Consider the following 13614-nt stretch of genomic DNA (forward strand, 5'->3'; position numbering starts at 1 on the left):
AAAAGTATTATAGTTAAAAATTAAATTATTTTATCTGCTTCATAAATATATTAAAACGACAAAGTAAAAACATTTATCTCTTTATCCTTTTTTCCTCCTTTTTATTATTTAATATTTTGATTCATAAATATTAATATTTTATATATCAATAAATAATATTATAGTAAAAATCATATTATTTTCTCTGATGCATAAACATATTAAGAAATATTAAGAAAAATTGAGAAAAAAATTGTCCAGTGCATTAATCATCAAACACAGTACAATACATAAAACTGTCTTGTACTGTTCTGTACTGTCTAGTACTGTTCTGTCCAGTACTTCTCATTTTGCAAATCAAACGCACCCTAAGGGTATGAAGAAACCTATATTATTAGTTGTAATTAAGGATTAAGATTTATATTTGTAGGAGATTCAAATTCCAATAATCTACATCATATTAGTCTCACAAGACATTTTGTTTGATAATTCAAATAATTTAATGCAAAAATACTAATACTAAATGTGATTAGTAAAAAAAAAAGCTCTTCAAGATTGTATTATTACTGTGTTTAAAAATTGAATCGAATCCGTCCGAATGAGACCCAGTCAAATAACTGATCTGATTCAATTGTTGGATCTGATATATTCTTGAATCAGTGTGAGCCGATGTAAACTGATTTTAAAATCAACGGTTTTCTTAACCGACGATTTAAATTTTTTTTTTAAATTTTTTTAATTTAAAAAAATTAAAACAATATCGTTTTGATTATTTTAATGAAAATTTAAAATACAAAATAAAGATAAAAGAAATAAAATAAAAAATAAAAATGTTGTGGATGATGTTGATTTCGTTGCCGATAGTTTTGATATTGAAGAGGGATATCTCAACATTGAAATAATTTTTCTTTTCTTAAAATTAAACTTAGTAGACAATGGAGTTATTTCGTTATGAATTATTCAATTAGATTATGTTTAAATTAAACTTTATTTGCAATTATATTTTGTAATTTTGTACTATTTTATTATGCGTGATACCTATGTTTAAAATTTGAATTTAAATTATAAACTTGTGAATTTATTTTGTAGAGACCAAATCATCCGATTTAATAAATTTTAATTTTATTATAATGATCGATATATTCAATCAAATTATCCAGTTTAATTATACAATTTGATCGATAATTCAGTTATTCGATCAATAAACCACTTTCACCGATTTGATGCCTAATCTAATTTTTAAGTTTGTGATTATTACTATTGTTAGAGAATTCATGTACTAATAATGATTCGAATTTAGTTGCGGTGTTGGTGTACTATGTACGTTCCACAAAAATCCGTTGTTTTGTTTCATTGCGCAAGTGCCAAAAAAACTTCTAGAAACTACCAAATCCCACTCCACTCGCACTCCATTTCCTCTCCCACTATCAAATCTCTCTCTCTCTCTCTCTCTCTCTCTCTCTCTCTCTCTCTCTCTCGTTTTTGTTATATACCCTTATTCCCTTTCCCATTTTCAAACAATGCACTCAAACACATTTTCACATTCCTAAAAGCACCAAACGTTCCTTGCAAGGTAACTTTTCGACCGTTCATTTACTCTCTCCGATTTTGTCAATTTCATTTTTTCTGTGAAATCGGTCATCCACATTTTCTCTTTTTTCAGTTTTCTTCAGCTACATTGACCTCATTGTTGAACTCAAAAGATGGGGAAAAGAAACGGTAAAAGAAAGAAGGAAGAAATCGCTGAGGATCATTGTTTCGTTTGCAAGGATGGTGGTAACATGAGAGTCTGTGATTTTAAGTAAGTTCTGTAAAAACTAATGCATGCTATTTTTCATTTGGAAAAATCAAAATCAACATCAAAATCAATTTCAGTATTTGATTTCTTTTTTCTCATCAACTTCGCTTATGGTAGTTTTCATGCTTATTATTATATTATATATTTGGAAATTTTATAAGGGCGTTTCTTTATTAATCATCATCAAGTAACATTGAGCTAGTTTTATGCCCTAAAAATTCCTTTTTAGATGTTCATAATGATTTTTTTATGTTGCATGAGCATGATCATGTGCATTTCTTTATTAGTCGTTTTAATGGTTAAGATTTTCCTCTTTACTGACATTTTTTTAGGTTTTCCTTGAAATTCATTTTTTTTCTTCTTAATTTTGTTCCCTAAAATAATACTACTTGGTTCATTGTTACTCCATTTTTCAAGTTACTTATTGTTTTTCTTAATCTGGGTGAACAAAATCTTTAAACGAAACAGATTTTCTAACATTTATCATATCATAAGGTCTTAAATTACGGCCGAAACAAATCGAAATATTTGTGGGTAATTCACACCGCAACGACTGCATTAAGTGTCACAACATTGAAATTGCGAATGCCTTTACGCAACCGCAACGCGACCGGGGCCTTTTTTTAAAACCAACATAATATCATATGTGAAATTGAGTGATATCTTCTTAAAATCAAAGAGCTATTTTTTTCCCTAAAAGTAAACACAAAATGAGAAGGGGATTCCTAACATAGTATGCTAAATTGAGTTTCTTTCTTCCTTGGCAGTAACTAATTGATCTGTGTTCTGTAGTAAAAGGAACATGTGATATCTTAGGTTTTTTAATTTGTTTTGAAATTATAGGCCTTGGCATTTTGAATCAGTACAAAAGGATTGTAATTTCACTAATATGTTTTTGTTGTCAAAGCATATTTATTTTTAAAAAGGTTTGGCGGGTGGGTAAGCTTAGCATCTGCCTGTTTGCTGTTTTTATGATTTCTAGCAGTCATTTCGGACTTGTTTCCTATCTTATTCCTTGTGCTTAGCCTTACAAAAAAAGAGGATGGTGGGGTAGCTTTAATACAGAAGTTGCTGGTATTTAGGTTTTATTAAGTTTTTTGTTGATCGATTTGTGGTTTACTACCAAAGTTTGTCATCAGAATCATTAGTATGCTTTAATGTTGGATCATTTTGTACAGACATTTTGTTTTTCTTGTGACTAACTTTTCTTATGGTTGATTAAAGGGATTGCCTTAAAACTTATCATGCTGAATGCGTGAGCGAAGATGCTTCCTTTTTGACAAGTAACAATAATTGGTGTTGTGGTAAGTTGCTTCCCTGTGTATCTCTGTCTTTACTATGAGGCATTCAGATACATTTGCTTTACTTTTGCTGGTCTAGTACATATTTATGCATTTAATACCACCATGACAATAGGACGTCTTAAATGTTTTTGGAAAATATGTTCTTGCTCGGGATACCATCTTAGAATTTACATCATTTTGCTTTTGAATGCTCTATATATTGTTTGAACCTTTATATCTTGAATTCTGATTTATGTCGAAAATGCTTGAGAAGGTGGTGTTATATCTTCTTCAACCCTAAGAGATTTTACTTTTTAAGTGATATATTTATCTATTTTCCTAGCATTGCGATAGAGCACTGCACCAGAATTGGCAACCGTTTTTTAGCCTATAAAGCATCAAAGTTTATATGCTTCTTCTGCCCAACAGCTGTTTGCGGAAAATGTTACTATGATGTTGATTTTGCTACTGTAAAAAAAACAAAGGATTTTGTAGGCACTGCTCAAAACTTGTCATAGTAACCTTTTTTTAACCTATGTTAGTAATTAATTGTTGTGATTGAATACATTCTTTGTCCGTTCATGTTTAAGAGAATATGGTAAAATTTATTTCAATTATATTGATGCTGAATGACTTTTGAATAACATTTATAGGGTCACATTATTGCTGCCTATGCCGTAGAGCATCAAAGTTTATGTGCTTCTTCTGCCCAACAGCTGTTTGCGGAAAATGCTACTATGATGCTGATTTTGCTACTGTAAAAAAAAACAAAGGATTTTGTAGGCACTGCTCAAAACTTGCAGTTCTAATTGAGAAAAATGCTGACGTTGATTCTGATGGTGTAAGTTTTTTTTTTTCAATCATGCCTTATTATTATCAACAGCAAAAGAAAGAAACTAAAATGTACAACAGTATGTGGATTCTAAATTCGAAAACCTTGATATTTGCTTATTTTATGTTTTACAATTTTATATTTTTGGCACAAATTGTCAATGTTTGTGGGAATAGTTTCCAATGAAAACTATAGAGGATTGTTATGCTAGAGCTATAAATTAAACAGGCACCTGTCCTCTATTTTTTTTGTTAATTTTGTTTTCTATTTTGGAAACATCGGACTTTTTTTTTTTTTTTATGTCTTTAAAACAACATACAGGTTCTATTTATGTTTGAAAAATAATCCTAGATTGTCCAAACAGGTTCTATTTCGAATGTTGGTTACTTATTATATTGTGATGAATGGAATGTTTCACTTTAATGAATAAAATTTTAGCCTGGGCCTAGTTATAGAATTTTACCTTATAAACTATAACCAAGTTTGAAATTTTTTTCATTGAACTTTAAAACTGTTTCTTTCATTTTTTTTGTTGGTGGGAAACGTTGAATTGAATAAAGAAAGCCCATTTCTTTATCCTAACTGTATAATATTCCTCTTTATAATTATATATCTTATAATAATGTGCTTTTTCATTTGCAGGATAAAATAGATATGAAAGATCCAGCTACATATGAAAGTTACTTTGTAGAGTATTATGATTTAATTAAAAGAAAAGAAGGGCTGGATTCTCAGCATGCTCATATTGCCCGTGACTTCATTAAAAATAAAAAAAAGAAGTGTGACATGGATTCATATGAAATAGGCGATGAGGAAGATGATAGTGGTGAATCTGATGTGAGTAATTTTATGGGTTCTGATAGTGACGGCACAACAGGAGTTAAATCTTCGGGGAGAAAGAAGAAGTGCATAAAAAAGCTAGAATCAATAAAAGGAAAAGTAGGGAAAGATAAGAAAAAAGATTTTGATGGATGGGGTTCAAGAAGTCTCATAGATTTTCTTAAAAATATTGGTATAGACACTACCAAAGCGTTTTCAGAACTTGACGTTAAATCGATCATAATTGACTACTGCCATAAAAACCAGCTTTTTGACCCCGTGAAAAAGAAAAGGGTATTATGTGATGCAAAGTTACAGAATTTACTAAGGCGTAAATCAGTGAATAAAAACAGTATACAAAACCTTCTTGCATCGCATTTTGTAGAGAATTTTGAGGAAACAGATGATATGGTCAGTAGTTCAGAAGAAATGGGTAACAAAGAAGCATTCAAGTTTTCTGAGCAGAGACATTTGAATTCGACTACAAAATCTTGTCTGAACGTAGTTTCTCAAGAGCTTCCAAGTGGATTTGCAGCTATAATTAGTTCAAACCTAAAACTTGTCTACTTGAAGAGGAGCTTAATTGAGGAGCTTTTGAAGCAGCCAGAAAACTTTGATGACAAAGTATTGGGAAGTTTTGTTAGAACCAAGTCCGACCCAAATGACTATTTACAGAATAATTCCCATCTGCTCTCGCAAGTAATAGGTAATCCTGGCCATGTCTTTTAAAATCAACTATACCATTATTTTTTTACCAGAAGTCTAGTAGTTAATTCTACTAGCTTCAGGTTTTCAAGTACACTACCATAGTATCATATTGTCGTTTTTTTGGTTTTTTTTCTAAAATATTGTCATAAGTTCAATAAAAGCATCAATTCCCTAATAATGCACAGTAGAACACTTTTGATGTTACAGCTTTTAGTAAGATATGCTTGTTTAACCTAGTCAACATTGTGGTAGAATAAGGAGTTAAAGAAAAATAAAATGTGCAGAGTTGTACATACTGAAGCAGACAACTTTGTTATGAAGTAAAATTATTGATGTTGTATAGAATGCTATATTGTGGGAAATGACACTAGTATATTGTAATGATCGACTTCAAATTTGATTAGAAATGAATTACCACTTTAAAATACGCTAGTTAAATAAAGGGAAAATGGAATATTAAAAACAATAAATATTGAAACGGACAACTTTGTCATAAAATAATGTTATATGAGATGTTGTATAGAATGATATGTTGTGTGAAATGGCTCTAGTATATGTACTGATTGTCTGTTTTTTCAATTTTGATTAGAGTGAAATACTATTTTTTCTTCTGATTGAGTAATATTAAAATTTTCATAGCATATTTAAGACCTAAATTTTATTAAGTATATGACGAATTTGGTTTTGCTTCTTGATTCTAAATTACATGTATATTACATGTAATTTTGACAACAATTTGCTATAATTGGTAGAAAAAGAATATTGTACATAACTAAGTCATACATTGTATCCGAAGCATTCATTGGGTGGAAAAGAATATTGCACATAACTAAATCATACATTGTATCCAAAACAATTTGAGAAAAGGATAATGAAGTATAAAATTGAATGGACTAGTGTTCTTTCTTGGCATATTACATTACTGCAGAAGGAAGGCAACACAAGTGATGTTCTTTTACTAGATATCATACTTTTCTTATATGTATACATTAATATTTGTATCCACATCACAGGAATTAATAGATCATCTAAAAAAGGCGAAATCAATCAAGAAATTCTGCTCCGACTTTCTAATGTGCCAAAAGGTGTACCTGTCAGCAAAATTTCTGATGATGACTTTTCTGAGGTATTAATACTGTGCTAACAGTATTTTCTGCTGCAATTTCTCCCATTTCTGAAACCTGGTTGCATACAAGGTAGCAGATTTCAAGTAAAAGTGGAAACTGATTTTCTAAACCATTTTTCTATAAGATGTTGTATATAGTGTATTATTTCCAAAGTAAGAGCATAGTTGGGTTTCTTATGTGAATGTGATTATATGGTATTGATTTCAAAGTTTGTTGATGTCATCCGATATGATTTGTGTATCCCTATTCTTCAAGGAAATTATGCCTAGGTTATGGATTCTGCTGTAAAGTTTGCACTCACCCTTGTTTTGTTCATGTATATTCCATGGATTCCTAATTATAAGCATTATCTGCAGGAAGAATGTCTAGATCTGTATCAGAGAATGAGTAACGGTGTGCTCAAAAAGCCAACTACAGTAAGTTTGCTGTGTGAGTCATTTATGCTCGGTCATCTGTTCAGATAATAATATGGTCCCCGTGAGTCTTCAGATTTTAATAGTTAGAATTTATTATTATCCTACGGGGACCATATTATATTATCTGACTGTACTTTAGTTAGAATTTTCAGCCTACTGTCTTGACAAACATAATAATAAATAATCAGTCTATAGTCAGCATACTACGGGGAGTGGGGACCATATTATTTAAGTAACATTATAGTTATAATTTATTATTATCTTACGGGGACCATAATATGGTCATCTGTTCAGAATTTTCAGATAGTTAGAATTTTCAGCCTATTGTCTTGAGAAACATAAGCAACCTATTGATTTAATGTCTCATAATCTAGGTGTTTTTTGCATTAGTTCTGTGTCACCTTTAATTATTGTCATTTTGACCCACATTTATTTTATGGGCTTTCCCTTGTGTGAGCTTTGTGTTTCTTATGAGTAAGAATTTGATTTGTTAAATAGTAACTGATAGGATTTGTAGTGACCAAATGATAACCACTTGTGTGTTTCACAGCTGGAGCTTGAGCAGAAAGCTAGAACTCTGCACAAAGATATCATGAAGCATGTAAGTTGAATATCAATATTATTGTGCTGAGTAATAAATCCTTTTTTTTCCTATTGTTAAGATATAGCTGAATATAATTCAAAGTGAAGTTACTTGGAATCTAGCATGTGAACATGGGCTATGTATCATGAAATTCAGCAAGTGCAAAATCTCACTATTTTCCAGCAATCAAAAAACTTACTACTATACAAGCATAAAATTTACATTCGCATAATTCTGAATTTTACTTGAGCATGTGCCAGGAGGCGGTAAATCTATAAATCATACTGAAAATTTAAAATACGCCCCCTTCAATCCTTTATCCCCAACACTTCATTTATCTAATACTTATTAACATTATTGAACATTTCTGATTCCTTTAGAATATAAAAGAACCTCTGGTCTATCATATTTTGTTACTGATATTTATCTTTATATGGCAGTGGATCTCAAGAGAGATAGCAGTGTTGCGAAATCGTATTGATCTGGCAAATGAAAAGGGATGGAGGAGAGAATATCCTTTCATGACATTTTTGCTAATATTACGTCATATTAGAAGCTATAATCCAAAATGTTATGAATTGTTCCCTAATTTAATGCTGACAATTTGTACCTTAACCATATTTTCATACACTTGCTCAATACATAGATCGAAAAATGAAACTGGAATCTCCATCAGAACAAACACGTTTATTGAGTGAAATTCCAAAAGTAATTCCAGAAATGGTTGATACCAGAGAAGACTCCTCCAGAGAAGATAAGCTTGAGCAAAATGATTTGTCAGAATTAGCCATTGGCGAGAATTGTAGCTCTGTTGAACAATACTCCATACATGATGGTTTTGCTCAATGTCTGGATAAGCAAACAGATGTTGTAGGTCTGTCAGGCTTTCCTATCTAAACTCTCTCTGCTTTCATAAATATCTATTACATGCTTATAACTACTTCAATTTTTAAACATTTTTTACATTGTGTTCATGACACTGCATCTGTTGTTATCTTTACATTCTTGACATGCTGTGATTTATCATTTCATCGAGATCCTCTCTACAGTGACGACTCAGGAGCCAAATATACTGGCTGGTGTTAATAGCCCAATAGTACAGCAGTTGAGTTATAGCGCCAAGATATGGAAGGTATATTCCAGGAAAGGGAAGATAGGAACACAGGGAAGAGACTTGGGGCTAGAGAAGGTATATTCCAGGAAAGGGAAGATAGGAACACGGAAGAGACTTAGGGAAGGTTATGCTTTTTAGAAATTGAGTGGGGCCAGGAAGAATAGAAGACGGCAGGTGGTTGTGAAGAGGGCAGGGACATGGTTTTTTATGGAAGGCAAGATGCATTTTGGTTTAATGGAATCGGCTTTGGGCCTAGTTAGGCAGGAAGTTGGCATTTATCTGCTGCTGCTTCTGATTTTGTTATGCTTGTTTCCATTTTCTACTCATGTACTCTGATATCTCAGTATCAGTTCAATATAATATAGCCGTTTAATGTTTTATTATGCAGTAAAGGATCAATATAATCCAAGGGTGATATTTTATTATTTTGTTATTATATTTGATTGACTATATCCTTCTTTGAGGTTTTTCACAGGAAAAATTTAATGTGCCACTAAGTATATATATAAAATGTAGCTTACAATACCATATGTTTGTATCAATTATATCTTTGGTAGTCTTTCCTGGCACTGTTGAATATTTGCATGTCCAACCAAGTAACACTAAATCTGATTCTGTTGATGTAGATTGCAGAAATCTGAGTGTTGACATGGATGCCAATCTGCCAATAAAAGAAAGACAGAGTGTTACACTTGCTGATTCTGTTAAGGCGACCGCCGTAGATTTTATTATGTTAAGTGACAGTGAAGAAGATGAGTCGAATACTAAAGTCACTTCAGCTGAAAGTAAGGAAGTTGAGACTCCTAAAGTCTCTCCCGTAGGAAGAAAAGGAGTAGAAACTCCCGAAGTTATTTCAGCCGGAAGAAAGAGATTGGAGACTCCTGAAACTCCTAGCTGGCTATGTTCGGGTGTTTTCGGTGGTCGAGAAAGAGGACCATTTTCATTGTCTGTACTCAAACTCTATTCTGAATCTCAATCAGCTTTTTCTTCTCCCTTAGATTTCAAGGTATGGAAGAAAGGTGAGAGTGAAAGAGAGGCAATTCCTCTGAGGGATGCACTTAGGCTCTTTTCTCCCCAACGTGAGGAGTAAATCAAAAAGAAGAAATCATCTCTATCGGATGCATGATTAGCATAGTTGTATATTTTCGTTTCTCCATATAGGTGCTTTTTTGTAATGTTGCTAGTGAAAAAGTATTTTATTCATAACAGTTTGTGGATGATAAAAAAATATGCTATTGCGACTCTTAAACATGTTTTTATTCTATTGTACTTCTTGCCATACAATTTGAGCACAAAGGAAGCTTGCATAGAAATGCTTTTGAAATTTTCAAATTGCAAAGTGAATACCAACTATACCTATGTTTGGAACCATGATTTTCCCCAAATTCAACCAGATATAATGTATTATCTTTGTAATTCTTCTTTCGTGCTATCGACTAACATGTTTTATTTGAGCACAAATGGGAAGCTCAAACATAGTAATGTTTTTAAAAGATTCCCCAACAATAGCTGTGTTTGGACTAATTTTGTGTGAAGTTCTCTTCTAGTAGAGTAAAAAGCAAATAGAACAATCTAATCCAACTTTATTTGAGTGATGAGTTTCTTTCTATTAAGTAATGGTGAGGCAAATAGAGGATTCCTATATATTCTGTAAACAAATAGAGAGCTCTGTTATTAATGTTGAGTATATAAAAGTTAAATTATACAAAATATATGTCACTAGCTTTAAAGATTAATGTTTTTCATTTATTTTTTATCCTTTTTTCATACATTTGTTTAGAAGCTACACGACCTCTCTAATATGGAGGAAATCCTTCTTCTAACAAAGGAATGGCAATAATTCTAACAATATAATAGAATAATTCAATGTTTTGAAAATGGCAAAATATCATATCAGGCCATTGTACAAAACTAAGAATCGAATTTTGCACAACAGTTTTGGTTTTCAAAGAAGCAGGAAATCCTTTCTATTGACTGCTGTTTGCAGCATTTTCTTTCCTGAAAACTCGCAACTGTTCCTTTAACTCTTTGCTCTTCTCAAAGTTGGCCTTTCTCTTCACCGCTTTCTGTTTGAACACAGACAATTATTACATGCCAAGAAAAACTAGATCAAAGCAAAGAATTTTAAAATAAAAAATAACGAAAAGATAAAAAAATAATGAAAACCTCACTTCTGCTCTGAAGCAACGATCCAATTTTATTTTCAAATCTGTACATTCGCCAAAGAATTTTGCAATAGGGTGTTCCACGTGACACTTTTGAAACTCCTCAATAATCTACATAAAAGCATCCTTAATCAAAGTATGATCATATTTGCTGGACCATAATATATGATAACTTTCATTACCAAAAGAATAAGATACATGATCTAAACTTCTAAATTGAGTAAATTCACAAATTAACTGTAACAATATTTCTAACAATATAAATCATAATTGACTCCACATGTAACAATATTTACTGCTGGTGATTGGACTAAAATACGTAGAACCAGTAATCATGTTTGCTATGGGCATTGGACTAATCAAAATTGAGGAGTCCAATTGTCAATGAAAATAGAAATAATATCGTTGATAGTATAAAAATTACGACAACAACAACCAAGCCTTATCTCATTAAGTGGAGTCGGTTACATGAATCAACTTTCGTCATAGCGTTCTATTCAGAATCATACTTCTATCCAAATCGTTAATCTCAATATCTTTCTTAATAACTTTTCTTATAGTTTTTCTAGATCTTCCTCTACCTCTAGTTATTTGATTCCTCCACGTCTGATCTACTCTCCTTACCCCAAAATTTTCCGAGTCTTCTCTTTACATACCCAAACCACCTAAATCTATTTTTCCCCATCTTTCAACTATAAGTGTCACCCCAATACTGTCTAATATTTATGACAGAACCAATACACTCCCAGAGTTTCCATTACCACATTTTCAACAACTAATAGCCATGATCACATGAAATTGATCATAAGCAACAAGCACATTATTAAGAATAACAATGAGATCATAAACACTTCTAATAACAATTAATTAAACATTAAAAAAAAATAAAACAAAGAAACTCACTTCAGCGCACATAGGGTGTTTGTGCAATGTTAAAGGAGGATGCATCTTCTCTCAAACAACACCTTCTCCTGCAATTCAACCACCAACATCTATCATGAAAACTACTATAAACCAAAAAAATTGGAATTCACCTAGATAAAATCCATTGCCAAAAAACTAAGGTTTGAAATCTACAGCTGTTAAAGATTAGAGTATAAGAAGAAGAAGAAAAATACGGAATCGATTAAAGTGAAATTGAACGGAAAAAACCAAAATAAGAACTTACGAGATAGAAAATAGCGATTGAGGGAAGGGTTAAGGCAGAGTTTTAGAAGGGCGCGAGGGTCGTGGAGAAGATGGAATGGAAGAACGAAAGTATTAAAAATGATTTTTATGATTTTTTTTTTAAATAGATTTTTTTTTCTTTCTAATCAATTCTCATTTTATATTTAAATAGTATGACGAGTTTATTATTAATTGATTTCGATAAATTTTCATTAAGTAGATATTAATTTTGATAAAGGTATTAAAATTTTCGTAGTTTTGAAATATTAATTGATTTTTTATTGTTAATTTTTGAACAAATATATAATTAAAACATATGTGTTAAAATATTAATTAAATTATTAACGTAATACTATTCCCTTTCAATATCAATATTTTTGTCTGATTTAATAGCTTTTAATATTTTGGTTTGAATTAATTAAATTTTAGTTTAATTAATTTTCATAATATTGAAATATTTAATGTTTTTAATAAAATTTATTATTAATTTATTTTAGAATTATTAGCACTATTAATAAAAAAATTAAATATTTTTATTAATATTAGTACTATTTTGTGTACTAAACAAAAAATTATATTTTTTTGGGCTACATAATCATTTTTTTAAAATAATTTTTTTCCAAAATCAATATATTTCAATGTTAAACTGATATATTATTTAAAATATATTATTCATTTTTAAAAAATTATGGAGAAAAGTATCTCTTAAAAGCATGGGGAAGGGTGAGAGGACGACCGTGAAAGGTGTCTTTTGCCACCGGAGAACCGTGCTAATCAATCGGAATCAAGCGCTCAGATTGTTGAGGATAACACAAATTCGAATGGGGAAGTAGATAATCAGAAGGAAAATAAAGATTCTGAGAAGAGAATGAAGCTTGATGAAACCCTAGAAAACGGGAAACCACACGAAGAGAAGAAACTTTGGGTGGATGTAATCAGTGACAATCAGAATCCTGCTAACGGTTTGGTTATGGAATTCATTACACCCAAATTGGTCAACGGGGAAGTGGAGATTGAAATAGAAGAGGAAGATATCGAAGCGAAGCTCAAATTCTGGGATTCAGCACTCATCATATATGTGCTTGGGCGGAGACTTGAGTATGAACACGGTCAAGCAATTCATGATGAAGCAATGGAACTTTGTGAAGTTACCGTACATGTTCTACAACGATGATGGATACTTCATTTTGAGATTCCATTCTTACTAGGATAAAGATGTGGTGATGATGCAGGGTCCCTACATTATTCACAACATGCCCATGCTACTGAGAGATTGGAAGCCCGATTTCAATCTAAAGAAAGATATGTTGAGGACTTTACCGATTTGGGTGAAGCAACCCCAACTACCACTTCTTCTCTTGGAATAAAAAAGCCTAAGTAAAATAGGAAACGCGCTGGAAAACCCTTTGATAATTGATGAATGCACAACCAACAAACTAAGGATCTCGTATGCCGGTATTTTTGTGGAGATTGACATCACTCAACAGTTGATAACTGAGATAACCATCAAGGATACTGAAGGAAGAAAGATTAAGCAGCCTGTGGAGAATGAATGAAAGTCCAAATATTGTGAAAAAAGCCAAAAAGCATGACATAGATGCGAGAACAAACCTCAAAGAAAAA

At 31.5% G+C, this 13614-nt stretch overlaps 2 protein-coding genes across 3 annotated transcripts; one reads left to right on the plus strand and one right to left on the minus strand.

Moving 5' to 3' along the window:
- The first annotated feature begins 1402 nt into the window (after positions 1-1402).
- Positions 1403-9957, plus strand: LOC131662102 (uncharacterized protein At5g08430-like). 2 transcript variants are annotated; one of them, XM_058931795.1, is made up of 11 exons: positions 1403-1552; positions 1643-1780; positions 3002-3081; positions 3714-3901; positions 4535-5417; positions 6433-6545; positions 6903-6962; positions 7513-7563; positions 7986-8056; positions 8175-8419; positions 9286-9957. In XM_058931795.1, exons 2-11 carry the CDS (start codon positions 1683-1685, stop codon positions 9747-9749), a joined length of 2253 nt encoding a protein of 750 aa, XP_058787778.1. In that variant the 5' UTR covers positions 1403-1552; positions 1643-1682; the 3' UTR covers positions 9750-9957. The 2 variants fall into 2 exon arrangements, with proteins under 2 accessions (XP_058787778.1, XP_058787779.1); XM_058931796.1 differs by lacking the exon at positions 9286-9957 and adding an exon at positions 8595-9273.
- A 310-nt stretch (positions 9958-10267) lies between these two features.
- LOC131662103 (uncharacterized) lies at positions 10268-12111 on the minus strand. The gene is made up of 4 exons (XM_058931797.1): positions 11993-12111; positions 11728-11795; positions 10831-10935; positions 10268-10725 (listed from the first exon to the last, which is right to left on the minus strand). Exons 2-4 carry the CDS (start codon positions 11770-11772, stop codon positions 10627-10629), a joined length of 249 nt encoding a protein of 82 aa, XP_058787780.1. The 5' UTR covers positions 11773-11795; positions 11993-12111; the 3' UTR covers positions 10268-10626.
- Between the last annotated feature and the right edge of the window lie 1503 nt (positions 12112-13614).

This window comes from Vicia villosa, linkage group LG3 (assembly GCF_029867415.1).
Source record: "Vicia villosa cultivar HV-30 ecotype Madison, WI linkage group LG3, Vvil1.0, whole genome shotgun sequence".
Taxonomy (NCBI): Eukaryota; Viridiplantae; Streptophyta; class Magnoliopsida; order Fabales; family Fabaceae; genus Vicia; species Vicia villosa.